This window comes from Plectropomus leopardus, chromosome 5 (genome assembly GCF_008729295.1).
Source record: "Plectropomus leopardus isolate mb chromosome 5, YSFRI_Pleo_2.0, whole genome shotgun sequence".
NCBI lineage: Eukaryota > Metazoa > Chordata > Actinopteri > Perciformes > Serranidae > Plectropomus > Plectropomus leopardus.
This window is the reverse complement of record NC_056467.1, coordinates 8,439,691-8,467,593: the sequence shown is the minus strand read 5'-3', so window position 1 is coordinate 8,467,593 and position 27,903 is coordinate 8,439,691. Positions and strand designations below refer to the sequence as shown.

At 39.0% G+C, this 27,903-nt stretch overlaps 2 protein-coding genes across 3 annotated transcripts; both read right to left on the bottom strand.

Moving 5' to 3' along the window:
- Nucleotides 1-5: 5 nt before the first annotated feature.
- On the bottom strand, nucleotides 6-5,663 carry hspa13 (heat shock protein 70 family, member 13). The gene is made up of 5 exons (XM_042487141.1): nucleotides 5,523-5,663; nucleotides 5,074-5,414; nucleotides 3,639-3,852; nucleotides 3,269-3,436; nucleotides 6-2,336 (listed from the first exon to the last, which is right to left on the bottom strand). The coding sequence occupies exons 1-5, from the start codon at nucleotides 5,545-5,547 to the stop codon at nucleotides 1,756-1,758; spliced, it is 1,329 nt and encodes a 442-aa protein (XP_042343075.1). The 5' UTR covers nucleotides 5,548-5,663; the 3' UTR covers nucleotides 6-1,755.
- A 608-nt stretch (nucleotides 5,664-6,271) lies between these two features.
- On the bottom strand, nucleotides 6,272-13,675 carry samsn1a (SAM domain, SH3 domain and nuclear localisation signals 1a). Of its 2 annotated transcripts, none has more exons than XM_042487307.1 (8): nucleotides 13,520-13,675; nucleotides 12,309-12,389; nucleotides 11,356-11,484; nucleotides 10,661-10,778; nucleotides 10,300-10,457; nucleotides 9,981-10,193; nucleotides 9,481-9,628; nucleotides 6,272-7,136 (listed from the first exon to the last, which is right to left on the bottom strand). In XM_042487307.1, exons 1-8 carry the CDS (start codon nucleotides 13,571-13,573, stop codon nucleotides 6,982-6,984), a joined length of 1,056 nt encoding a protein of 351 aa, XP_042343241.1. In that variant the 5' UTR covers nucleotides 13,574-13,675; the 3' UTR covers nucleotides 6,272-6,981. The 2 variants fall into 2 exon arrangements, with proteins under 2 accessions (XP_042343241.1, XP_042343242.1); XM_042487308.1 differs by having other exon boundaries at nucleotides 10,300-10,451.
- Between the last annotated feature and the right edge of the window lie 14,228 nt (nucleotides 13,676-27,903).

Here is a 27,903-nt window from a genome sequence, read left to right as displayed (position 1 = left end):
TGACGTTGAGAAATTGAATTTTAATTTTATTTTTTTTGGCTGACATGCAGGTCATTACCATTCAACTTACTTTTAATTTTTTAGGTGTCTTGACTCTGACACTGAGTTTAACATAATATATAAAAATATATCCTCGTCTTACATTTGTTTTTTCTCCCTGTTTCTATAGGGACCAATAAGTGATGTGTCCAGTATCTAAGGCAAACAGCAATAGCCTCACATACCTCTATACTCTAGTAAAGGCTCTGACACATTAAGATCTCAGTTCCAACATGAGAAATACATTTAAAAAACACAAGTAAGTCAAATAAATAAACCTATTCATGAATGATTTTTGGCAAAAGTGAAGTTAAGTTAGCTGAAAAATGGTCACAAGGGACCACCAGAATAAGAGCAATTGAAACACCTGAAACACTACATTATTAAACAAATCTGTAAATAACGGTCCCCCTGACAACCCCGAACCATCAGGTCCATCCGACATTCGAAATGTGACACGAACACATTTCTCAAAATCAAATACGCAAGGCACCAACAAGCAAAGCCCTGGTCCTTTTGCAGGGCGACCATCTGACATTCTCTCCCTACAGCGGGATAAGCAGCCTGTTGTGCTTACCTCCCTATGCAGCTCAAGTATTACACAACAGAAAGTTACTGCCATTTTAATAAAGCTCTACTATTGCACAAAAAGTTGGCCAACAAGTGGAAGTCCTCAAAGTGCAGCACAAAGCATAATTCTTCTTTTACTTTCCAAGGCAAATAATGCAGTCTGGATGATATACAAAGAGAGGGGTGGTGTTGTTAATGGTGTAATATTTTACAGCATTGTGTAAACATTAAGGCTCTATCCAACGTGCACCATCATCTATTAGTTGGTGACTCGACACCAAACCAGAACACCGTAATTACAAGGCGAGTAGTCAATATTGCAGTAAATCTGTTTGAAATTAAATATGCATAATTACATCCTTTCACTGAGGGCATCCTCTGTCCCAGTGGACACCCTAAAACCCTTTTTGGGACACTATGCATCACAGGCACCTAGACAAGGGCCCTTGACGACATCACTAGCTTGCAGCGGTTCACCTAGATTCAAAAAATATAGCAGCTGTCTAAACAGATGCAAGCACACTGTGTGTCAACCTTTGATGGAGAGATGTAAAAATACATTTAAGGCAAGCAAGCAAACAAACACAAACACACACACACTCACTCATAATTAATGGAAATAAATAAATAAATAGCAAAAAAATTACTGGCTTGTCTGCGAGTCCTTCCAAAGGTTGTTCCCTGAATCGAATACCTTTTAAGCATTACCATGATTAAACGCCATCAACAAAGCTGAACATATCAGTGGATAATGTCTGACAGAGGATTTAGCTTCATAAGAAGTTCCATGTTCACATTTTATCAGTATTTTGCTGTGTTATTTCTGCTGGAGCTTCATGCACAACAAAAGCAGTCATCGCTATAAAAGTGGCTGGTCACTTCTGCAGATGTTAGCAGTTAGTATCTGTCCAGGAGGAATGTTGTTATGTATCAATGTGTAACAATCATGTTTTTCTGCTATCTCTGCCTTTCACAAACAATCAAGTATGAGATGAAACACCTGAGTATTATGTCTGCATTCAGGTGACAGAGTCTTTCGTTCCTCACTTGAGGAGATTTTAGATCAAGAGAAGCATGAACCGGTTAGGAATGGGTGGCATGTCACTAAGGCATCCCTTTTTTCTCAATAAATATTAATAATGAAGATTAGCTGAAGTTCGTCTTGCGCAGGTGTCTGTTCGGGATTTCTATAGCGCTCACTTGTAAAGGCCAGGAGCCGCCCATAATGCCAGCCTGAATGGCCACACCTGTAACCACAGCCAGATCGGGGTCTACTGATGTGTTGGGCTCCTTTCCAAAGTACTCGCTGATCAGCCTCCTGATCCGCGGTATCCTGGTGGACCCTCCCACCAGAACAATCTCATCCACGTCCTCTTTTGCCAGGTGGCCCTCAGTTAACACGGTTTCAACTGGAGCCAGGATCTTCTGAAAGAGGTCCTCATTTAGCTCCTCAAACAGCTCGCGAGTGATCACGGCCTGAAAGAGAACCGGAGCAGGAGCAGAGTCTTTGGGTGACTCGGAGCTGTCGTGAGTGTGGAGGTGCAGGGGAACTCTGATGGTGACGCTGGGTTGGAGGGTGAGGTTAAGCTTGGCGGCTTCCACAGCCTGTCGGAGATGGTGGATGTCCTCTTTGAGAGTGGGTGGGATGCCAAACTCCTGTCGCGCTCGCTCTGTGGTATACTGGAGCAACCTCTGGCTGAAGTCTTGACCTCCGAGCTTGTTATTCCCTGCCAAAAATTAGTCATTTTAAGATTACGCCATAGTTCCCTCCAGGAACAAGGCCTCTAATTTAGTTCCAGATCAAAGATGATGAAATTATGCGCCATTATATCATATAAACATATGATATAACAGCGCATTCCCACTTCATGGTAGCGGATCTACTCTACTCGCCTTTGGTATCGGGTACTTTTCTGGGGGTCCCAGCACGGATAGACACAGAAATTAAATAGTGGAGACAGATGTTTGGAAATATAATGTAATAAACACACAGCATTGACATATTCCTGCTATTTTTTATTATTTCAGGAACCTTTATGTGCAGAAAACATGTCATTTATAACACAAAAGTGAATCATTTTTAGAGCTTTCATGGGACGCTTTCGGGGGAGGAGCTCCCCTTAGCTCCCCTGTAGTTCGAACTATGCATACGAACAGAACGTTTGCACCTCCTCGAGCAACCACGGCGTGATCTTTCTGGTTACCATTTTGGGAAAGAAAAAAAATTATACAAAACTGTGGCCGTTACAGCTATAGCTTTGCTGTTTGCACAGTTGCGGGTTTTCCGTGCGTGACGACGCATTGACACAGTGATGATTCTGTCTGACCAGTCAGTGGTCTGCAGTGTTTCACGTGCTGCACAGGTACCAGGTACTTCTTCCAAATGGAAAGCCAAAAAAGGCGAGTAGAGTAGAGTATAGTAAAGCCAATACCATGCAATGGAAACGTGCCATAAGACACCCACCTCTTCAGCAAATCTGACTGACTGGGTGGCTTCAGGTGATAGTCCTGACCCTGTATTATTTTTTAACTGTTGAATCCACTTAAATCATGCACGGACTAAAATCATAATTTAAGCCTTTAACTGGGACATGAACTCTGCAACTAAAGGCACAGCTCCTCATACAGACAACAGTGTACTCAGCAGTGAACACATTACCTGCCATTGCTCTGGTGAGAAACATGCCTCCCTGTTTGTTGAGCAGAGAAACATCAAGGGTTCCTCCCCCGAGGTCGACCACCAGCACGTTGAACACATCCACCTTGTGCAGGCCGTAGGCCATGGCTGCAGCTGTGGGCTCATTGATCACACGCAGGATCTCCAGGCCTGCAAGACAAAAGTATGATTGTACATTATGTGATAGCTAAATTACTAATGCAGTGCATGTTTATATCAGGATATGTAAATATATATACAAGGATACCAGTGGCCGGCGGCGTTTTAAACTTTTGAAACTGCTTGATGTGCATCTTTGTCAAATGACCCACAAGGGCATCCAACATCAGCGTAAACTAATTAGAGAACTGACCGGCGAGGTTGGCTGCTCTGACAGTGTAGTTCCTCTGTCTCTCGTCAAACTCTGCGGGCACCGAGATGACAGCCTTCTGTATGGGCACACCCATCTGTCGCTCAGCCATCTTCCTCATCTTGAGCAGCAGCCTGGAGCCTACGAACTCTGGACTTACAGCGAAGGTATGGTTGGTGGAGATGACAAATTCTGCACTCCCATTATTGTTCATCACCTGGGAGAGCAGCAAAGGCACAGCGTAAGTGGGGATGGAAAAACTACAAAACTGAAAGCAAATAACTGGGGATATAGCAACATGATTTGAAAGTTTTAATTCAAGTAGTGCAAAGTTGAGTTAAACAATTCCACTGCTGAGAAAAATAAATTGACAGATATTTTGATTACAAGCTCATAACTGTTAATCATTCTCTGGTTCCATCTTCTGAGACATAAAGATTTGTGAAGTTTTACTTTATTGTAAATGAAATATCTATTAGTTTTGGGCTGCTAGACATGCCCCTGAGACCTGGCCTCGGATAAGCGGCCGAAAATGGATGGATGGATGGATATCCTAAATACAAGGATGCATCTGAGTATATTTGAGGCTGAGGATTTTAAATGATGGTTCTGAGTGGTATATGACAGAAAAAAACACACGATAATGTGTAAACCAGTCTAGTAAAGTGACTCCAGGAAACAACTGTTCATTATTTATGAGAGGGGACGGTGTGGTGCAAAAAGGGGAAGGCAAATCAAATATTATTTCAAGTGCTGGGGAGGGACTTATGTTGTAGATTTAGGCTTATGGGAAGGGAATAAAACTATAAATGGCTGTATTTTGTATTTATTTTACTTCCAATTTGTAGAGAAAACACATCTTCCAAACCTGCCAAAGTTACATGTATTTTCCAAAAGTCACTCAGGCTCAAGGTAAAATATTTGCAGATTTTAAGGAGGTTAAGAAAAAAAAGAATAGGGATAGGGATCATATGCATTTACAGTAAAAATTAAAATCTTTCTGTCAATATTTAGAATTTGTGACAGAACAAACTCCATTTGTTCAAATGCCTTTAGCAAATGTTAAACAAAAACTGACACTTTCAAAATCATATACAGAAAGTTCCCAGCATTTTTTATAAGGTCAAGTTAAAATTCAAATAAAAAAGGTTTACAAAGTAAAGGTTCCTCCCATGCTGACACTTTCTTTGCACTTTTTAATCAATTAATTTCATTAGCCATAATTAAAATAAAACATTGATACAAATAATCGGCAAAACGCCAAATATGGGCCTCAATAATCTGCCAGGCATATAATCTGTGGACCCCTAGAAAAGACCCCGACATTATATAAATGTCTGATAAATAAATAAGAGATCCTAAGTGATCTTCCACATAAATCACTCAATAATGCACAAAGGACTTCACACTCAGTTAAACCAACTCCATCTGCACCCACCTTAAACGGGTACCGAGCACTCTCCCGCTCCAGGACCTCCGGTTCAAATGTCTTCCCGATAAACCTCTTGGCATCGTAGATGGTGTTTTGTGGGTTGCTGTCGGCCAGGTCCACGGCTTCGTGCCCAGCCAGCACCGCAGTGGTGGTGAATGACACGGCGCTGGGGATGCTCTTCCTCCCCTCTTCATCTGCTATCACCTCCACATCCCCGCTGCCCGGGTGGAAGACACCGACAGAGCAGAAGGTGGTGCCCAGGTCCAGGCCGATCACTTTGGGTTTGGGGGGCGGTAGGTACTGCTGGCCCAGGTAGCCGGCCAGGAACAGGGCCAGTATCACCGACCCTGTGGCAAGATGACAACACACAGGTGGACCAAACCAGTTAGCTCACGCGTTAGCACAGACAGACGCCGGATAATTACCGGCGACAAACAAACTGTCACTGAACTTACCAATCATAGAGATTTCTCCAGACATTGTCGCACACTGTAGCGAAGTCACCCACCGCTGAAAATGCACAAAACGTCCGTCAAATGGTTCAAATTGCGGCTAAATGATGTCCGGTTTTGACAAGTGGATGATGCGAAATAAGAGTTTTTCAGACTACCAGCAAAATACACGTCAACATTGCATGGCTCCGAGTGGATGCTGGTTAATGTAGTTTTAGGAATACGCCATTGGCGTGATGGATAGCGTAGCAAACAGTAGCTTTTCACTACATTTCCCATCAGCACTAGCGACATGAAACGTAAACGAACGTTTCGTGACGTTTAAGTGTTCTAGCCCAATCAGGTAGTGCCAGGGCAGGGATTTAAAAAAATGACATTAAAAAAAGACAGAAAAAATTGACGTAAAGACCTGGTTGTAACACTAAAGTAAATAAATAAATACATTAAAGAATACATTAAAAATATATAATAATAATAATAATAATAATAATAATAATAATAGTATAATAATAATAACAATAACAATAATAATAATAATAATAATAATAATAATACCATTATTGATATTATTATTATCTATTTATTTACAATTACAATATATAACTAAAACTTTAAATGTAAATGTATCATAAAGTATTATATTTAGACCTACTTCATGGCTATTTAGCGATCAATCACTTAAATAATATGTTAGGCACTGAATGGTAACTGAAATAAGTACTTCTGACCAACCACCAAAAAACCTAATTGAGTTGCATTTCTTTTGGCTCTTTATTTACAAAAAGTTGCAAAAACAGTCGAATGCTTTACATGAGTTCACACACAGGCTCTCTCATTTGCACGCAGGCTTTTTTTATAGGCCACACACGCACACACACACATTCATTCAACCACAGCCAGAAAAACTTTAGAAAATAACATGTTTTCCTGTACAGTATACATTATAGGCAAGATCTGACCATGTGCTGTTCAAACCCTGTCACTACATTTCAAAAACATCCCCTCAACAACACCACTTTATTCACAGAAGGAAAAAAAGAGATTACACTGGATGTTGAATTCAGACTGGATTTGATAAGAAAGGTCAAAATTATGCAGATGTGATAAATAAAGGCTTTATATGGAAAAAAAAACCACTAAATTATTGATATTGCAATAAATATAAGTAACATTTAATCAATTAAATGTCACTTTTCAACAACATAAAATAAAGAGAACTCCAGAAATCAAATGTACAACTTCATTATTATCTTGATAAAGTGATACATGGATAAGATGACATTTAGAATATTGGTTGTTTGTTCTTCCTATCACACTTTTCAAAAGCTTCTACATTAGGCAAGCACGAAATTAACATAAAATTTTGAGAAAATAAAGGGATAATTGTAGAAACCACAAGTCATAAGAATACACCCAACACTGAGTTCCAAACATCAACGTATCCATCTGACAGGTGATCGCATTAAGAGTCCGCAGCGTCTGTGAGCTGCTCTGCGTCGTCTTTACTGTCTGAGCATTCAGATGGAATGAAGCAGCCCGAGTCTCTGGGACAGTCACTGTCCTCTTCCTGTAGACTGTGGGAGGATATGTGCTCCTCCGCATCCCTGACATCATCACCTGCAGCCACAAAGCAAATGGAATCACATTAAATGTCACAATATTATAAGTTCCTGTTTCCAACCACATTAGAGAAGGTAACACTTCTAACAGTGGAAATTAACCCATAATTAAATGGTAAGGCTGATTCTCGTTTGTATTTGGATTATTTACTTCTGTGAAAGAAAGAAAAAATACAGGTTGCTATTGCTTAAATTACTGTGAGACTAGGATGATGTGTTAAACTGTCACCAGCCAAATGGCCCAAATTCTGAAATAACTCCCCCAGGTATGGCCCAGCAAACAGCAGTAGAAACATGTCTTCTTTTAGATACCTAAAATGTCCTCTTTGACTTTTATTTTCCACTTTCATAGAGTAAAAATATTCTACCTTTCTTTAATATTTCTACTTTACTGATGGAAGCTACTAATCCTCCTGCCTAGGTTGCCAAACCACTAACCTAATGGAGTTCAGCTTGATTAATTTACTGGCATCTCATGTGAGTCAACACGCTTGGCAGGGTCACGGTGCAGCCGCTGCCATCTGTTTAGTCACGCTGTCACCCAAACAAAAAAATTTACAATGATGATAATTTGCCTTGTCTACAACTGCAATAAAACATGGGCAGACTGAACATAACTAGCCAGTGGATGTTGTTCCTTCGTCATATACTGGAAAGTAGTTTTGTTTTCATTCACTGAGCTATAATCTGCTTTCTGCTTCAAGACAACAGATTACAGGAACACCTTTTGCCCCATTAAGCACTTTCTATCTGAGTAACAGGAAATCACTGATAAGCCTCTCAGAGCGCACAGGATGTGTTTCTGTTCAGTGTGGCACAAATGCTTCAGCTTTCTCCTGCTGTTTTACATTTTAAAGAATCTAAACTTTTTTTTTATATATTCTCCAGGTGATATTAAATCTCAAATAATGTCCAGTCAAGTTTGCACTGACATTGCTCTATATTTATGTTAAACCTCGAAATAGACTACACTTTATTTTAGCAGAACCAAGTATTCTTCAGCAGAACCAAGTATTCTTCAGGAGAACCAAGTATTCTTCAGGAGAAACAGGATGGATGTTCATATTAATATCTTTATTTCTTGAAGCTTTTTAAGACATGACTTCTGTTACAGGGCTTTGTAGAATTCTCATTTCTGATAATCGCTAGTATATCCTCTTCCTACAGCTGGCATCCACCCTGCATCATCACCTTTTGGTTTTGTACCTTTAACACCTCCACCACATAAATGCTATGCATTCCTTAAATGTTGCAGTGTCTGCAGCTTGGCAGCTTCGTCAAGTTGCTTTGATGGTAAGTGCTACAGCTCATGCTTTGTTTCATTTTATGTGTGAGCTTTGGAACGTCTTGGAATTATGGAAGACAATTAGAGCCACAAGTAGAAAACTATTTAAGTTTTTAGTCAGAATTCAGAACTCTAAAGCTGCAGCAAATATTGCATGCTATGCAATACATACACAATGTGAGTGCTAAATTCAACACACTTTAGTGCACATAAACACTATATTTTCATAGTGCACTGAGCTTTAATGACCACTTCCTGAGAGCCTCCTTGCAAGATGAAGACGTGCAACCATGGCAACCCATTCGAAGCTCACCTCTACCACCTTTCACCTCTAATCAAGATTTTTAAATTTAACCTAACAAAGTGAAATCTTATTAAGTAAAATCTTATCCAATTTCTCAGTTTTACCCCAATTTCTCAGTTTTGAGATCAATAAAGTATATCTATCTATCTATCTATCTATCTATCTATCTATCTATCTATCTTATTACAGTTAAGTTGAAGCATTATTGACATTACAGAGCTATCTTGGTCACTTTTTTTTTATAAGAATTCTCTTGATAATTGCATTGTATATTGTGCAATAAATGTCCATTGTTTGCATACTGTAATATTTCACCAGAGATAGTATCCAACTAACATACTATTGGTTTCATACTAAGGTATCAGAATGGAATTCTGGACACAGTCGGAGTATGAAGTCAAAATTATGACCCAGAATTATAACTTTGAACTCGGAATTCTGACTTTATTCTCATAATTCAGACTTTAAACTCTAAACTCAAATATATGTATCACTTGGCCCTAATCTTCTTCCATTTGGAGCAATTTAATTAGCAAGTGAGCCTTTATTTTAAAAGAAGCTTTGGGTATGTTCCTTTGGTCAGAATCTTGGCTGGGATCACAAAGTTTATTTTCCAGGAGTGATCAGCACACTGAAATTTAACTACACTTAACATGTCACTGTTAAATTTAGCAGTAAATTAGCAATTTGTAAAACTTTGTGTGGTTATTGTTCATAATACCAATGCTAGCCAATGCTTGGTATGTCGCTAACCTTCTGTGTAGCGGTACTCAGCAGCAGCGAGAAGCTTGCGTCTGTGCTCGGGGTCTTTGACATTCAGCTCTATCAGGTGTTTCTCCTGCAGGTGCAATAAGTCCTCCACTGTCTGGTAGCCATTTATCAGCAAGGCAGAGGCGTACTCCTGCAAAAATAGTTGTGTCTTCATTACCATCAACCCACACGGTGTACACATTCACATTTTATCTCTTGAATTTCTACACATCAGTTTTCAAATCAGGTGTGGTAGCCTACAAAATGTTTGCAAAGGTATGAAACTGGTTTAAAATGGAGGCCAGAGAGGCATGTTAATGTGAGGTATTTTACCTAAATACATCATCAAGTTTGAGTTGTGAATGCACAGCAACATTTCATGCTAGCTGAACTTAAACAGGATTTCTTTCATTAAATTGGGGTTACAGCATCGAGATCAAGGAAGATGTTAAACTGAGATAACTCGTGTGCTTTTCTGTTATGAGGTGGGATCCCACCCTCACCTCAAGATTCAGTCGTTCTAGTAACTCCAGCAATGTTTTAGGTCGAGGTCTTTTGCACAGCTTCTGTTGTCTGATCTTTGGTGCCTCCTCTTCTTCCTCCTTTTCCACTAAAACATCTACATAGATGAACTTGAAATTGCCCACTTTGTTGTTTAGCATGCCTGTCCAGATGCCCATTGGAGGCTTACTGATGATGTTGATGATGTCACCAACCTAAAAAAAAAAAAATGATATAGCGTTATCTGTTAAAATGAGCACATACATCAGGCTCTTGTCCCTGCACAACATATTTCTGCGTGGAATTAGAGTTGTATGCTACCTTGAGTTTGAGGGAATCTGTGTCATACGGGCTGGGAACGAAGTCTGTATGGACACGAGCTCTGCCGCAGAACTGTCCCTGATAGGAGCCGTCCTCCTCCAGCCTCAGACTGTCTCTCTTACCAGAACCGTTGGATTCACTGGTCACACCGCCTGAACCAACAAACACAACACAACACAGTATGATTACACAGTTACAGTTATCAAACAACACTACAAGGTCATTCATATATACTGAGGTCGGATGATTTCTTTTTTGGCATTAGTTATATAACCCCACATATTTATTCACTATGTGAATAAAACAGCCAAACACTATATGGTTCAGCCTTGCAGTGTATGCAGTATGTGCAGATACTTACTAGACGAGCTCTGGCCACTGTAAAGACTCTCTAACGAGTTGCTTGTCTTTGCAGAGTTTTTCTCAGCTGGCAGGCTACCCTCTGTCTCTACCTCAGGGTCTTTGTCTGTGTCATCACCCTGGAAAAATATACAGTTTTAATTGAGAGATATGTCAAAAAAGAGACACATTTTTAATCCTCAATCACTCACAGATTAAATGCATTAAAGTGTACAAACTCAGTAAGTTTACATGAAAGTGAAAGAGAGTAGGCAAACTAAAACAGCCTCAGTTAGAGATGTAGGTTGTGAAGTTGGAGAGCAACTCATTTTATCTCTCATTGGTGTCAAAGAAAAAACACAAAACTGCAAGAAACCAGGTTTCGGTGTAGCTCAGAGCAAAGTGCGTCATTTGAATATTGCCCATAACAGCATCATATTTGAGGATGTGGGTTATAAGAGATTAAAGTGATAAGATTATTGAGAAAAACATCGCAGGTTTGATGTTATGAGGCTGATTTTCATCAGATCTGGACTTTTACTGGATTTGAAAGGTATCAAGGTTTTTATTTTTTATCGTTTGTTCTTACAAATTGTTGATTGATGCAAACAGTTATTTGTACCCTCTGAAGAACTGATTTGATTTGAAACTGATTGAATTGGATTTGAATAAAAAGTGGTGTGTGAAAGTTTGTGTGTCTTTTTTTCAGTTACTCACCATCTCCTCAGAGAAAGACTTGGCGTGTTTTTTGCCCATTTTTCTGCGCATGGTCAATGAAATGGCCTTCATCTTTTTTCCAAGTCCAGCCGATTTGTTTGGGTCCAAAGTCTCACACTCTTCTGTGAGCTGTGTGAGGAGAGTTGGTTAGTTCATATTTGTCATAGGCGTAGATTTCTGGGGTGATGAAGGAGACACGTCCCCCTCAATATAAAGAGCATGTGCATATTTACCCCTCAGTAAAAACATGAAAGGAGGACCTTTATTTTGACAAATTGAAGACATTCCCACCATAAATTGATGCAGAAAAGTCAAATATTGATGTATAAAAAGCATAGTTGTTGTGCACATCCAAAAACTGTTTAAGGCATTTGCTTGATCAATATAAGATGTCAATTAATAACAAGAGGTCCACACACTGCAGTCCCCTTTAGTGTAATTTATTAGCACATCAATAAGTGACATTTCAAGCCAATGTTGTTCTTAAGACTTGAAAAAGAAATGTATAGAAATCAACCAGGATGCCAGAATTTAAATGTTTGTGGCTCAAAATTTTGTACGGGAAGACACCAAACTCCCAATTTTATTTGTCCCCCTGGAATATTGACAATAGTATTGTGATATTTAAAAACTTGGCTCCTCATATTTCTCACATCCAAACACTTTGCATCTTTACTACATGCCAGCAAAACATGCATCACTTCCTGGACAGCAAAAGGGGTTTTTCCCAGCATGACCTTTGTTTTCCAGTGTCCCATTTTTTATTACAAAACACATTACTAAACCATTACATGGCTGCACACATCCACGCATGTACAAAAGGCAATGCAAATGTTTCTATCCAATGACATAACATGACTCCCTGGATATGCATTTAGTGTCATCATACATGTTACTATAAAACATGTTTGCCGTTATGTCCAGAAAAATGAAATAAAAACATGTCTACAAACCATGGATGTTCCATTTTCCTCTGGCTTTGCTTGTGATGAATGATGTCTGAGCCCCTCAAACCTGCCGAAGCTGGTGGAGCGCTGAAGGGAGGATTAAAAGACAAAGGATGTCACACAGATGACTGGCACAAATGGTTTATGTAGCGAGAGGTTTAACAAAATTACATAACATCTGGTCATTGCACACGTGAGTCCTTGTCCCAGATGTCTCAAGACTCAAAAAACCTGCTGCATCTTCACTCTTTGACCCCACTGGATTTCACTTGAAATCTGAAATATGAATGAAGATTTCCAGTGTCTACATCCACTTTACTGTCTCTGAAAGGAACGTCGAATATTTTTCTTAAAGCAAACTGAAGGCACCTCTAGTATAAATGTAGGTGTATGAAGGCAATATTCAGTCTGTTTTGAAGGGGTTTCAAAATGAGAGCTTGTAACATATGTGGTACATACAACGTCCTCTATTAAATCATGTGGCAGCAGAGAGAATATGTGTCTCTTTACAGCTGTACTAAAAATGAATAGATATAAATAAATAAAACTGCTGCGTCCTCTCAACCCTAGTGACATGTACTCACAGTTGCTTTTCTCTGGCTCAGTTTTAATTCTTTCCCCTGTTTTTTCCATTTTTTCATAAAACTAAAAGTCACCATAATCTCTCCCGACTCCCCATCATCTCAAAAAATAATTATATAAATGAGTAATCCCTGGAAATCCCGGTTAAATATGAGCTCCATACTCCTAGACAGCCCTCTGTGGATTGTTTTAATGCAGCGTCGTCTGACAGTCCAACACTTGTCTGCACTGTCTGCAAATGCCGCTATATTCTTCCCCACAATTTTGCTTTTTGTGCTATTATTTGTTTTTGTTGTTATTTTTGTTTTGTTGTTTTGGGGTTTTTTTTATTGCCTTTGTTTGTCTGTTTTAAAGTATGAAAATTCACTTGGGAAATAGGAGCAGTTAAAAAACATCAAACATAAGTCAACTAGTCTTTAAGTTTCCAATCAGTATTTAGCAAAAAATTACATCTTTCTAAATAAAAAATCTTTTTTTTTAATCTCAGAGTTTATTTAAATGATGTTAAAAATTAAATTGAACTACAACTAGTATTGCTGTGTCTCTCTTTTTTTCTTGAGAACATTGCTCATGTCTGAAGTGACCATTTCTAAAGTGATATTACTGATAAATATTTTTTTCTGATTTTCACCTACCTTCGGCTTCATGCTCTTTTTGTCTGACACATTGGAGGCCGCCCTCTGTAACATTTTCTCCTGTTTTAAGGTTAATTTCAAATCTCAGTCTTGTTCTTCTGTTCTCTTCACCCCGCTCTCCTGACAGTGAAGTGTTAACTAACACTGCGACTGCCTGTCTGATGGCCTGACTGGCCCACTTCCTTACAACACACAGGATGTGAGGCAATTGACACTGTGTCTCTCTGAGCAGTATCGCTTTGAAAGGGGAAAAATACAAGTGCTTGAGTGTGCATTTAGTGGGCCGCTCAATGAAAACATTAAGAACCACTTCCAGGAACTTCTGCATCTAGGTTTTTAGAATTGTGGTATTTGTCTTTCAAGAGATCTGAGATATCATGGGAAGGATGAACTTATGTCACATCTGCTACTGAGATGCATTACTGTGGTTGATCTGCTCAGAAATGAGGTGTAATGTCACCAAGTATAACCTTGTCAAAAAACCACTGGAGTGAATCAGTATGTAAATTTAGGGTGACATCCGCAAACTAACATTATAATTGATCCACTAAACTTGACAGTAAAAGCTGTGTCTATTTCATTGATAAAATGGAAAGACAACACAAAAAAATGTGAAAATGTTTGATATTCCTCAAAAAGTCCTTTTAATAGCAATGGGGAAGTTGGTTTTGGTAAATGATGCTGGAGTAATTTTGCTATGCAGTCATTTCTTAATGTGGGGTGAAAACGTTTGAGGAAGTGCTCATGTATGACAGAGGAACAGCTGAAAGTGGCAACTCAGTTGTGTCGAAACACTTTCCTGTTCCTCGCTGCTCCCAATATGGAGGTAAATATTTTTCATTTCATGCCTTAGAAACACAAAGACATGAACACAAGATACGTCTAAAGTAGATAATTGCATTTGACAAGGGTTAAAAATGATCAAATAACTACTTTCTAACAAAACATGGCCTCCCTGGTGAATCTGAGATGCAGTGTGACTCTCAATAGGATTGTCTATTACAGTTAGTCATTGCTCTTGCGTTGCCAGGGAGGGTTTGGCTACTGTACATTGTGGGGGATTTCAATCGGTCAGCTGAAGAAAAGGGAATACTACAGACAAAAAATGTTGCTTAATCCCACTGCCTGCAATCAGCATGAAACTCCTGTCAATCCAGATTAAGGTTTCTAATCTATTACTTCAGAGGCTCTTGACTCCCTGGAGAGTTGTTCATCTGAATGAGACAGCTAACATTTAACGAAGGCACCTGATCTTTGTTGAAATATTTTAAAGCATTGTAAGGGAGGGTCCTCTGCATTTTGGCAAGAATTATTAATTTATTTTGTTTTTAAATAGTTTTCCAGCAGAAGTGGGATTTTTGAGAATGCAGCATCATGTTTGCGGTATATGTACATTATAGTATAAGTTGTAAGAATGGCATGTTTAGAATCTTATAGTATTTTTTAAATTTGATTGACCATATGGTACAGGCCAATATTTTAGACATTTAATTAACTGTATGGTACAGGCCAAATGGTACACTTAAAAGAGGGCAAAGAGAGTGGACAGGTGGAGCTAAGAAAGCCAGGATGTTATTTCCATGGCCTGGAAAGTTAAATCAAATTTGTTGAGCATGTGCTACTCTCTCTTAAAGCCAGGAACCGCAGAATAATTCTCAAACTTGTAATGTCATCAAGTATAAAGGCCAGAGCTGCTGCAGGGAGCCTGATTTTGTGGACATGGAGTGGGTTCAGTTCTGGTTTAACAGACGTAATTTTGAAATGTTTGGAGCATTTCTACAAGACTAAATTGGCTCGAAATCTGAAACGTTGGTTCCCAGGTGGAACCAATAATTATTAGGTTTTTCGTGACCTGAGGTGTGAACCAAGACGACATTATAGTCCATCTTATATTATACAGAATGGAAAAGTCAAGTGAGAAATAATCAGAAAAGTAAAGCATGCGGTGATCTCGCTAATAGTAAGTCTGTGCTTGTTTTTTAGTATTTGAACAAATATCCGTGGTGACAGAAAAAAAGATTAAGAAAGATCTTGCTACTACGGTTTACATCCATTGTGGATTTTGCTACGCCATCCATTGATGAAACTTCCTTAATTACAATGGTTGCACTCAAAACTGGTGGAAACAAGGTTATAGGACCCCCCGAATGGAACTAGTTCAAGAACCAAAACAAGTTTGGTGAGAAAGGGGGTATTAGTGTCAAGTATGACATCTTTCCCAATTCATAGTCATAGTAGCAGATCCAGACTTTTTAGTTAATTATATAGAGAGTTTTAGCACTGTATTATTTGGATTTGGGAGAGAGTTGTTTATGTTTATTAACATTTTTAGACTGTATTAGACCATAAATGGCCATAGTTTCTCAAAACTGAGGCAGTACAAAGAGAGAGTCTAAACATAACCATCTCTTCTATAATCCTAAGAGGCTTTGTGTCCAATTAAAGGACATTTTATCACTAAGAATCAGTGACACTATAGATCCATAGGGATTTTGTAATCTCTACGCCAGATCATCCTTTTCATCTTAGATAATTTTCTCCCAAGTCATGTTAAGCTGTAATTGCTTTGTGTCACACAGGGTGCACACTGCACGTGCTCTCTGGGTATCATTACAAGGTCTTATGATAAGAGATGTCAAGTGCAAGCAAAGGCAGTGACCTTTAAGGTCAATCTGCATTATTATGTTGGTATTAACACTGAGTGAACCATTGAAGTTGCTGTATTGAACAGCAACTAACTTAAAGAATCCCAATGGAAGAGTCTAAGATTAATTAAAGAATGAATTATCAACTAGATTCCACAAGTTTGTCCTTTAGATAACCTTATAACAAGGACATGCAACTAGTTCTGTGGGAATTGAGAGGTTAAATTATGATATCAAGCTTCATTTGGGTTGCATAGTGAAGAGCACTGTAAAAGTGCATTTGAACTAAGCATATCTGAAATGGATGATGCATCAGAATCATCAAAGCACTGACTCAGCGCTCAGATCTCTTTCAAGGACTAATAAAAGTAAAAGTATAAAAGTTTCAAAAACAATTAACAACCAGCAGATACTCACATTTGGGTCTGAGAGATCCACATCCGTGATAGATCTTGACACCTTTGGAGGAATCTGTGGTTTACAGTCCCGTTTTAAGCTGTCATCCTGGACCGCTGGCTGCTGCTGTCTTCCTTCCCACTCCTTCCCAGGTGACGCGCTAAAGTCATGAGAGTAAGCGCGATACTCTGTGAGCGGCCTGCGGCATGTGTGCTGGATCGTCCCCCAGGCAGGGCTGCTGTCACCTGGGTTGCTCCAGCGTTGGTTGTGGATGTGAGTGGGTGTCGCTCCACCGGGAAGAGTGGCCATGTCTGTGCATCGACCTGGGGTTGTGTTCTCCTGAGCTGGGAGGGTGGAGGACTTGCCTTGGTAGGGCCTCCTGTCTGACCTAAATGGCACGTCCAGATAATGGGGTCCCATGGGTGGGCTCATAGCGCATGGTGGGGAGTGCACTGACAGAGGAGATGGGAGAAATTATCAGTGAAAAAAACAGACTTGTAAAAATTATGTGAGACTGAAAGAGTGTGAGGGGTGTTGGTATTAAAACTGGAATTAGACTTGTGCGTCATGTTGAGGTCTTGCTACAACAAAACCATTCATTACTGCAACACTGAGTGATTCATGGTTCTGCATTTGTTCTACCCACTGAGTGTCCTAACACAACCTCAAAACTACTAGGAAGATTAATGCAGTCATGCCAAGAAATACTGCTTTTTCTCTTTCAACATTTACTTGACAGCATACCAATAACAAAGACAGCGAAGAGCCGCCTTGTACTGGAAACTGCTTAGCTGGATGAAAATCATCCGTGAGGCCACTTCATATATCCAAGCAGGAGGGAATATGTAGATGGCCAAACGGAGCAATTAGCATTTCTTGCGTTGATGTCCCCTGTCTTTGTAACCCCTATGTGTAGTCTGATCAGATGCAGCCCTCTGTGTACTTATGCTATAGGGACACCACAGACACTTACCCTGAGGGCATTGCAACACTTAAAAGCGGAAGTATAATTCAGAATTCATCATCGCAAAAAAGTCATGAACTAGAGTTGCTACATTTTTTTAAAAAATGCTGCATGAGTCTGTTCCTCATATGTAAGCACGAATAATAGTCATAGTCTTAGTCATTGAGTTATACAGGTGCTAGAGAGTCCTGAAAGGATGGTTCAGTGTTGGGATTAGACAGTTGCTGTGATGTAGGAAGCTGTCTCACCTGTGGAGTTGTAACTTTTCTTTGACGTCTCTTTCCCGCTCTTTCCAGCCGGTTTCTTCCCAGTCTTTTGGTGTCTTTTAACAGCAGGTTTGGACTCTGTCGACACGCCATTGACATGGACACTCTAAAAAGATGTAACACACAACCCATATGAGTACTTTCACTCCTGAATCTCCACAATGTGACACCTCCTCTGATTGCTCAATAATACATCAAGGGAAGGTAAAAGAGTGTTATTTCCTTTCGCCCGTGTAGCACAGCCAATGTCAATCCTCAATCAAAAAACCATCTACTTTTTCACAGACATTCCTTGGTCCCCAGAGGATGAAACCTACTGACCTTAGTAAACCTTTGACATTACGTCTAGTGCCACCATTAGATTAACATTTTTGTCTTTTTAAGGGAAACTTCTCAATAAGTATTGGATAAACTACTGGTACCATGAAATTTGGTACAGAATTTTACAATCCCCTCATTTCTTTTTGTCCAGATAGCCTACCTGTTATCACCCCATCAGTATCAGCTGTACTGAACGTTGAATAGTAATGAGCAAAAACCTAAAAAGTTGCAAAAAGTTCCATCGGGCTGTGCACAACCAAAAAGCACTTGAGCAGACACCATCCCATTATTTATGGCGCTGTCTGCTGTAAATGTACAACAATGCAGCTCCAGTTACATTGTGCATGACACCGTTCCCAACCTTCATTTTACACATTTCCTGATTAACATGTTAGCATGCTAATGCTAGCCAGCATCTAACTCAAAGCACTTCACTGCACAAGTACAGCCTCACAGAGCTGTTTTTTTTCTTGGGGGGATGGGAGGGGGACTATTTATGAAAAGATTAGACACAATAGACACAATATCTTCTACCAAGTCAAATTTGGGTCACTGGTCATTTTAGTAGTAAAGCCACATTGTGCTGCACTGAGAGCTGCTGCTGATCCACTACTGGCAAGCTCTGTTTTGTTTGCTTCTCACTATGATGGGCATTAGTCAGAATGGGCACTGGGTGACCTGGCATGAGGCCTCTAAGCCCTCCCCACCCAAAACACACACACACAAACAGAGAGAGAGCGAGAGAGTCAGTCCTCTTGTTTTCTCATCTCTCTCAGCCATGTGGTCTAGAGATTACACAGAGGGCAGTACCCTCTTTGGACCATCTGCACTGTATTAAAACCCAATCAGCATTTGCGTTAAATGATTGTGCCATTTAGGCCACCAGAGGCTCTCTGAATGTCACAAGCAGGTGGCAGCTTGAAACTCCCAAGTTAACGCAAAATGGCCTAGTGTGCAATGTGAGCATAAATCTGTACCATTCACGCTCATGTCAACAGGTTTGTTTTGCTGTGGCTCAAACTTCAGTTTGGCACAGATGCATCAGATAATGATAATATTTAGTGTTGCGTTATTAACAGTGGTGGTGACATAAAATGGAGGACGAGCATGTGCTTTAATAGAAGGACAAAAGAATATAATACTATTTGTGTTTGCTGGCCTGTAACTACAGACCTGTTAACTTTTCCACTTGGTTCTTTATTATATTTCTATGTTACCCACACCCATGCTGTAAAAATACAAGTGCAAAAGGGATTTTATTTTTTAACATCACATTGCATTAATCCAACATCAATAAGTGAAGCTTTTTATTATTACCTGGTTTGAGGGTAGTTTCTCCTTTTTCTTTGTGCCAGAATGATTTGCTCCTTTCCCTTCTTTGGTTTCGGTTCTGTGTTTAGGCTTCCGTATCTCTAGAAGGACACAACACATTGCAATACATATTGCATATATATAATCATGTCAGTGAAACACGAGAAAACCAAGTCAAAAACCTTATGCCACAACAAGAAGTTGCACAGGAAGTTATTAGTTATTTGTGTATTTCCCCTGCTCCCCGGAATTTTCAAATCTGTCCAAAAATAATAGTCAGCTGCACAAATGAACATTGATAGAGGTTTCACTTGTTGTCATCACTCCTTCTGTTCATACTGGACATTGAAAAATCCCGTCCTAACATGCTTTCAATGGAAGTGAAGGGGGACAAAATCCACAGTCCTCATTTTGAGCAAAAATTATCCCAAATTTTATCTGAGGGTAATATGAGGCTTTGGCAGTCTGAGTTAATCTAATCAAGTGGATACCCTCTAACGTTGTTGTTGTTATAGTTTGTATAAATTTCCCTCTTGTGTTTCCCCAGACCTTGTTTGAACCCATCCTCTAAAACTGGTGTTGCATTACTACCTCAGATATGTTTTCTCAACAGTGCAAATCTCAAGCAGTTAGAAACCTACCTCTGCGTATATACAATCTTTGCAAGCGTGTTCAACGTTATTGAATAATTTGGGATGCATTTTTGCGTGGTGAATTAGTTGGAAAACCCAAATTCTTCAGACGTCATGCTGGGAGTCCAAATGAACATCAGAGATAGATAGATGCATAGAATCAGCTTAACCTATTTATTTCCTATTTACCTTCATTTTGATTGTTGGCGATGTGGACTAAATCTTCTCTGCTCTTGGACGGCTGCCAAACTGTAGTATTACAGCTGGGGTTATCTGCCGTGAAGGGAGACAAATCACAAACATTGAGGATTTTAAGGTCGGTGGGAGGCTGGAGAGACACTGAATGAAATTGTTTTCTGAGAACAGGAAGCCCTGCGAGTTGGGAGTTTTAATCTAAATAATGGAGTACAGTATTTTCTGTGGAGCTTTAAGATTATTTTATTGTAGTCTTCCATAATGTTTATGATAGGTGAATATGTCTTGACCATTATGCTCAGTCACACTTAAAAACTAATTAGCACAATGCAGCTAATTCATCAAGCATTAAACATGTAGTTGGTAATTTAAAAAACAAACAAACTGAAAACTGTTACTATTCTCACAGCTATGAATGAGACAGTTTTGAAAAAATGGCCTTGCTGCATGTGAACAAGCAATCACTGCATGAACTGTGGTCAAACTATCAAACTTAGCAGCACTAATCAAATATAAATAAAGATTCTGTTACTGCAATGCATATTTCTTGACTCAATTGTTATCAGAAACATATTTTAGTGTACTCATTAGTTGTAAAAGGAAAAAGTTGGCCAGTGGATGATTTTCGCACTTCAGGCGGTATCTAACATGAAGGAATTGTCACAAAGTTTCTCATTTTACAGCTAGACTGTCACTAAAATATTTTTTTAAAACGTTTGACACGAGAAATAAATAATGCAGTAACATAATTGAATTCATATTCGATCAGTGCTGCCTGTTTTGACAGTTTAACAACAGTTCACTGAGTGATTGACATGACTGACAGCTGTGTTAAAGACTTCACTGCCACAAGAAGCAGTAGAAAGAGGAGGAAGGCCATGATTTTTTTCACAGACTGTCTCATGTAGAATACTTCTTTTAAAATACAATGACAAGTTTAAGAAAATATGACACAGTTATTTACATAAAAGTTGCCAAATGTAGGTTAACAAAACACAAAGGAAATTGTTTGTACTTACCTAGCGTTTCATTATCCGATGCAGATTTGGATATATGTGTTCTGAAAGTAATATTGACAAAGAAATATCATATTATACAGTTGCCTCTAATTGGTCCTTAAGTCCAACAACAAACCACAACAGGCCCACATGATTTTTCCTTATAATCAATAGTAACAACACAATGGCAAAGTTGAGCATAAAGCGCAAAAAATTACAAGGTTAAAAACTGATGTCTTATTGTAAGAGTAGCTTGATCCTGTGCAGAGGTACTCTGTATGATCTCTATCTGCAGGCCAAGAGACCACACTGGGATGACAGAGCTGTGTTTCTTTCAAACTAAAGCGAGGGGGGGTAAAGGTGTTGAGGTGACGGGTGGGCCTTGAATCCGCTTAGTCCAACTAGCCCAAAGCTATAATCTGCCTTCTGCTTTCCCAACAGTCCACAGGGCACTGCTTCTCAAAAAACATTCAATACCAATTACACTAAACAATACATAAAAAGACTCTTTTTTTTTTTCAATTGCGTCTAATGGGCTGCCAATCCTTCTTGACACAGCATTGTGTTGACCAGAGATAAGGAAGAGGAGAGGAGAGCTGCTGAAGAGCATGTCGCTTCTGCTGCAGGAAGGATTTACAGTATTAACCCTCTGTGAAAATAAACAGGGAGCCTTTCAAGCCATATTATTACTCCTCTCTGGGAAAGCCCTTTCACTTGCATGGCAGATTTTCTCTGCACGCACATCCAACAAAAGAAACTAAAGGAGGGTTATACAGTAGAAGCCTGGATTTCCTACAGGAATGTTCTAATGTTTTTTAACGCAGTTTTATTGTCTGTCTATGGCAGAATAATGTAGTTAGTGAAGGAGCAAAATAAAATATGTCATAGATTTAGCTATAAGTTTAAATCAATGTGATTTGATGCCACTAGTACCCTCTTAGCATGTTTGTGTCTAACTCTCTGGTGAGCTCACCTTCTTTTCTTTTTATTAGAGTTGGTCCCGTGCGCCTGAGGCAGATCCTGAAAGAAAACAAAACCTTTTTAGTCAGATGTTAGTGTTTAACAATCTGCACAAAATAAACAATTACTGTCATATTAAAATTGATTTGATAAATACATTATTTATCAGTGACATTTAATTACATGACAAGCTGGACCCAAAATTCTGAATTGTCCAGCTTCTGCAGCAGCTGTCAACTAACTATATTCATCATTCACAATAAGCTTTATCTGGCAAGTGGAAGTCCAAAAATCCCGATTCCTCTGAGAAGTGACCGCATGCAATCTGGTCATGATGGTCATATGACTCCAATCTGCAAGACATGCATGTGTGTGGATGCACACTATGTAAGCGTCCCTCTCACCATAGAAATAGATCTCCCAGAGCCTCTCCACTTTGTGCTGTCATCCAGCAGGACTGCTGGGCTGCAGGATCGGCTGCATGTGCGGCTGGAGGAGCGGCTGGGGATGGGCGGTGGCGGGCCATCACTGGAGCTCTGCACCGCCTCATACAGGCTGTCCATGGACCCCTCCTGATGACAGACAGACAGACAGACAGACAGACACACACACACACACACACACAGCGTAGTTGAACTTCAGTAGCATTTTTGATGCATGAATGAATTTCATCTATCCTGTTGGATCAGTACTTTTGATGAAGCACATAGGAAGGATTTATAGGTAACACACTGTGGTGAGGAAATGCCATGCATTGTCAAGCACACACATCAATTTAAAGTTTATAGTACAGTTCTTTCCAGAAAAAACGAACTAAGAAAACTTAAAGAAATGTATACCACAGTCAACATAAATCTTTGTTGCATTGCAAACAAATGCAAGCACCGCAATTAGAATTATGCAGATTTGATATGACTGTGGGAATATGCTGAAAATGTTGCGCCAAAGCTCTTTTAAATTTGCTTGTCAACCATGGATGTAGGGAAGGATTGAATTTCCTCAGCACAGATTTCAGTGTGGATTAAAATGTGTTTGGCTTGTTTGGATTCCTTCTAGGAGCATATAACCCTTTTCTCTCGCCATCCATCTTGTCTTGTACATATGATGACATTGTATCTCTTTCTTGGGCAGACATTTTAAGAGAAACAAAGGGGATGGACATGACTGAAATTATAGAAACTTAAAGATCCAACACACAGAAATACTCACATTTGTGGACTTAATGTTGAACTTAACCGTGTAATTTTTTTAGATAGCATTTTCCTAAAGTTTGTTTCTATGTGTATATGTTTCTGTCACCCACTTAAGTTTTTACAGTATCATTTACTTCTCTTTAACTTTAACCAATGATGACCTAACCCAAACTACATGCATGTAAAATGTTTTCTCATGACTAAGTTTGTGTACAAGAATCCATCGTACACGTGATGTGGAATAACGGCAACAGGGAGACAATCAGTGCAATCGCAGTTCAAGCCTCTGTTTGCTTGTAAATAATCCTGATTATTGGTTGACATCTCCAACATCTGTCCAAAGAGAATTGTCTGTATACATGCCCCCCTTTTGCCCACGTGTAGTCTGACAGCTGCAGCGGCATCTGAGGGACCATATGTGCGAGTCGTGCATGTGCGTATGCTGCCACCACACACTTGTCTTTACCCCGATCACTTCACTAATCAATACTTTCTTTCTGCTTTCTCCTTTTGAATTATAAAGACATCAGTTTATACAGAAACTACAACATTTAAATACACATATACAGTACTATTGTGTCATGCTCTTCTTATATTGTAAATGGATGGTAAATTTTAGGAAAACTACATATAGCAGTTACGTTTAGAGACATTTTCACATTTTGAGATTAGTTTAGATGTGGATTGCTCAAAGGAGAAACTCAGTATCAGAATTACATCTCTAATGGTTCAACAGTCAATGGGTTATAATCAGACAAACAAGAAATAGCCTGCAGTACTAGTCTTACTAGAGGAACAGTTGCCTGCTTATTCAAAGGATGAAACACTATTATAATAACCTTTTACATTTTCTCTCACTTAAGTGCTTCCACAGCAAGACATAATTCAAAGATATTTAGTCTATTGCTTCTGGCCAAGCTCCCTCTTGCATCCAAAGGCTAAAGTTCTCTTTCCCTCCAGTTACACATAAACAGCCTGTTGGGTAGATGCAGAAATTCAAAGTGCGTCTCTTACCAGCGAGAAGCAGAATAGGTTCATGTTGGCTGAAAGGTCCCCAGATTGTGTCGGTGCGTCTGATGGAGGTGAAACAGCGAGCTGAGTGACAGCCAGAGACTGAGAGACACAACAGCTCAGCGTGAGCCCAGCCTGGGTCGCCTGCTGTCTTCTCAGATTAATACCACAGTGAAATCCCTCCACTAATCCAATAGATGGACCACCATTACTCTACCAGCTGAAGCAGGACTCACTCTTGACAACAGGCCCACCATTTGTCGAGAAATAGTATGAGTCTTTGTTTCGAATCTTTTAGGGATTTTTTTTTGTTAGCAGGGAAGCTTTATCCGGCAGCCATGCTCTTTTTTTAACCTAAACTCAGTGGTGAAAGAAGTGTTATAGCCTTTACTCAAAGTACTGTAACAATAATTTAAAAATTGCTACATCACAAGTAAAAGCCTGCATTTAAAATCTCATTTAACGAACATTTCTGAAGTATAATCAGCAAAATGCATCATAACAAAAATAATGTAAGAAAAAAAAATCTGGTGTGTATGGTGGAACGAGTTACTATTTAGTACTATAACTATTTTATGTATTTGATTTGCCATACTAGATTTACTACTTTTTTATCAGCTTAATCCAGTGATTCCTAATCTAAGAGTCATAAAATCTGGGGGATCTTAAGTTTATTAATAGGGTAATAAATAGGGGGAAAAACTGTGTTCTGATAGACTTTTAACCATTGTTTGGACTAGGATGCCCTACTAGGCACTGCTTAGTGTAAGGAGCTAAATGCCTGATTCAATCTTTAACAATGTATTGTAATTTATGGACTTATAATATGCTTTTCATAAGTGATAGAGTGAAACATGTTATGATGGTTTCCTCTGAAAAAAATTTGCATATCTTTTTATTTATTTCTTTATTCTATTTTTAGTTATTAGATGCTTAATTTAAAACAGCTATTTTTTAAAGGCAATTTTCAAATAGAAAGAAAAATGCACTTGACTGAAAATGACTGCTGCTTTACAACCACCATGTTACATTCAATTTCGATTTAGACTTTAAAATAACAAAACACACTTAGACGAAATCTTTCTCACATCCTCAGTCACAGCTCTTTCCTGTGTGGGCAGCGGATGAGTTTTTCTCTCATGCTCTAAATGTGGCTTTGTGCAACATACTTGCTTCTTCTGAAATCACAATAATTCCTCTAGATGACGGAAAGCTGTTACATCTTTGGTTTGGGGCGTATATTTTGCACACAGTGATTTTTATTTTCTTTGGAAGACATATTTGCTCATAACCACTGGGTCAATTCGTATCTTTTGGGCAAATCACAATATGTGTGTATTAACCGGCAACACTTTAAGTGTAAAGGTTGTGATCTATTAATCCATCAGTCATCCACCTCTCATATCTGACCTGCTCTAATGTAAAGACGGAACAGCCGGAGAGATTAACACTTCTGACCTATATTTTTATGCTGATGTGACAGCATGATTTGCTTTAATTGGAACGATCTGTGGTGTTGTTAAGTGTTTTAAAGCCATGCAGTGCATTCAGCTTCGTCTGTTCATTGTCGTATAATGATAACGTTTGTGACCTGAATGACTGTGTGTTATTTGAGAACCAGGAAACACATTTAAATGGAACATGGAGTCTTTGTGAACAAGTTTTAATGATCAAATAATTATCTAAATAATACCTTTCCTACTGACTTCAGCCCACTTTGCATGTTTTGTTTTTCAAGTGGACTAATTACTAAGCATATACTCAAATACTTCCTCTGTAGTCGATATCTAAAGGCACACTAGCCTCAGCTCCATGTTGAGCCGTCAGTCTCTGAATGAAACAAGTCCCAGTGTTGTGACTCTGGGCATGAGTCCAGACTGCCAGGTGCCAACCTCACAGTAACAGGGTGTGACACAACCACTTCTCCGAAAACAGGGCAGAGTGAGTGAATGCTGCCAGGCAAGATTCACGTCGGCCACAGGTATATGTGTGACCCATTTCATGATGACACATGGCTGAAATTCACGAATGCCTGAAAGGCCATTTTCAATTTTTCAAATAAAAAAGGGGATGATAAATAAACAATCTAACATCCCCTCGGCATTGAGTAAGATGGGGTATTTCTTCCCATATGCATTTTACCTTTTTTTTTATTAACTTACATAAATCGTCACAATAGAACCATAAGGTTCTATCTAATATTTTTGTCAAATCTGAGTTATTTATACATTATTATTCTGTGACAACTTATTAACATGTGACTTATTATGTGCAGCGTTAGAATTATGAGGTTCTATCTGTGTTCTGAGCAGTTTTGAGATACTGAGTTTTAAAGTTTTTTAATGGCAAATGGCAAAAAAATGTATGGGCTATTTTGTTTACCAAAGAAAACATCCCAAAATGCACACAATTTTAAAAAAAAGTCATGAAATGCACACAAACTAGGTTTCATCTTTAGGATGATCGATTAGATTTTCTTCATTGACCATACACGACCCTTAAACCCTCTTGCATTGAAACATCTGAGCCTTTAAGGAGCAAGCAGCAAAATGCAAACTAAAAAATGAAGCCAACTTAGAAGTGCCAAAAAATGAAGTTCCTCCAATAACCATGTGAGGCTCACTCCAGAAACCAATCAATCTCCATACACCCAATGCCCTCTTATCCCAGCTCAAATGCTGCTGCTTTATCAGTAAACCTGCATGTCTAATGCTTGGTACCCTCCTGCATCTGTTCTGGACGTTCCAAGATGACGTGTCAATTTACGCTTGTCAAATGCATTGTGATCTTTCAAATTACAATTCTGTTTTCACAGGAAATGTTCAGTTTCTGCTTGTAAAAGTATACAGCTTATACAGCTACGTGCTTTTTTTTTTTTCAAAATAACTTACCCATTTAAATTCACAGTACATTCACACTTACATTTTTACAAGGTTTTAATTTATGTATTATTATTAACTCTGAAACTTGAAGCTTCATAACATGAGTCCACAAACCAATAGGTGATGTCACAATGGTTACATCAATTATTATTTAAAGTCTGTAATTAGCAGCTATCAACAAGATCACAGGGTGTGTACATGGGTGTGTTGTCTCTGATAATTGGCTTAGCTTACTGTCAATTATAAAGCGGATGAATAAAAAAATAGGCAACTGACTGTTGGCCCAGTTTAAAGGAAGTCTGAGTTTCTAGCTGTAAACAGTTTGGTTTTGCTGATTTTTTATTTTTAAACCTGTATTATCCACAACAGCTAGCGGTTCTTGTTTTCTGCCTTTTGCTATCCGTTTCCCTGCACATCATGATGAACCAACAGACACCAACAAGGAAGTCAGCACGGTTGAGCTACACTGTGTTTTAAACCCATGTGGGACTCACAAGGGCAGGTTGACTGTGTAAAGTCAATTGTGAGTGTGAGTCTTTTAAATAAATCTTCATACAAAAGACTTATTTTTGTGTCTCACTTGTAACAAAAGAGAGCTGAAACAAATTGA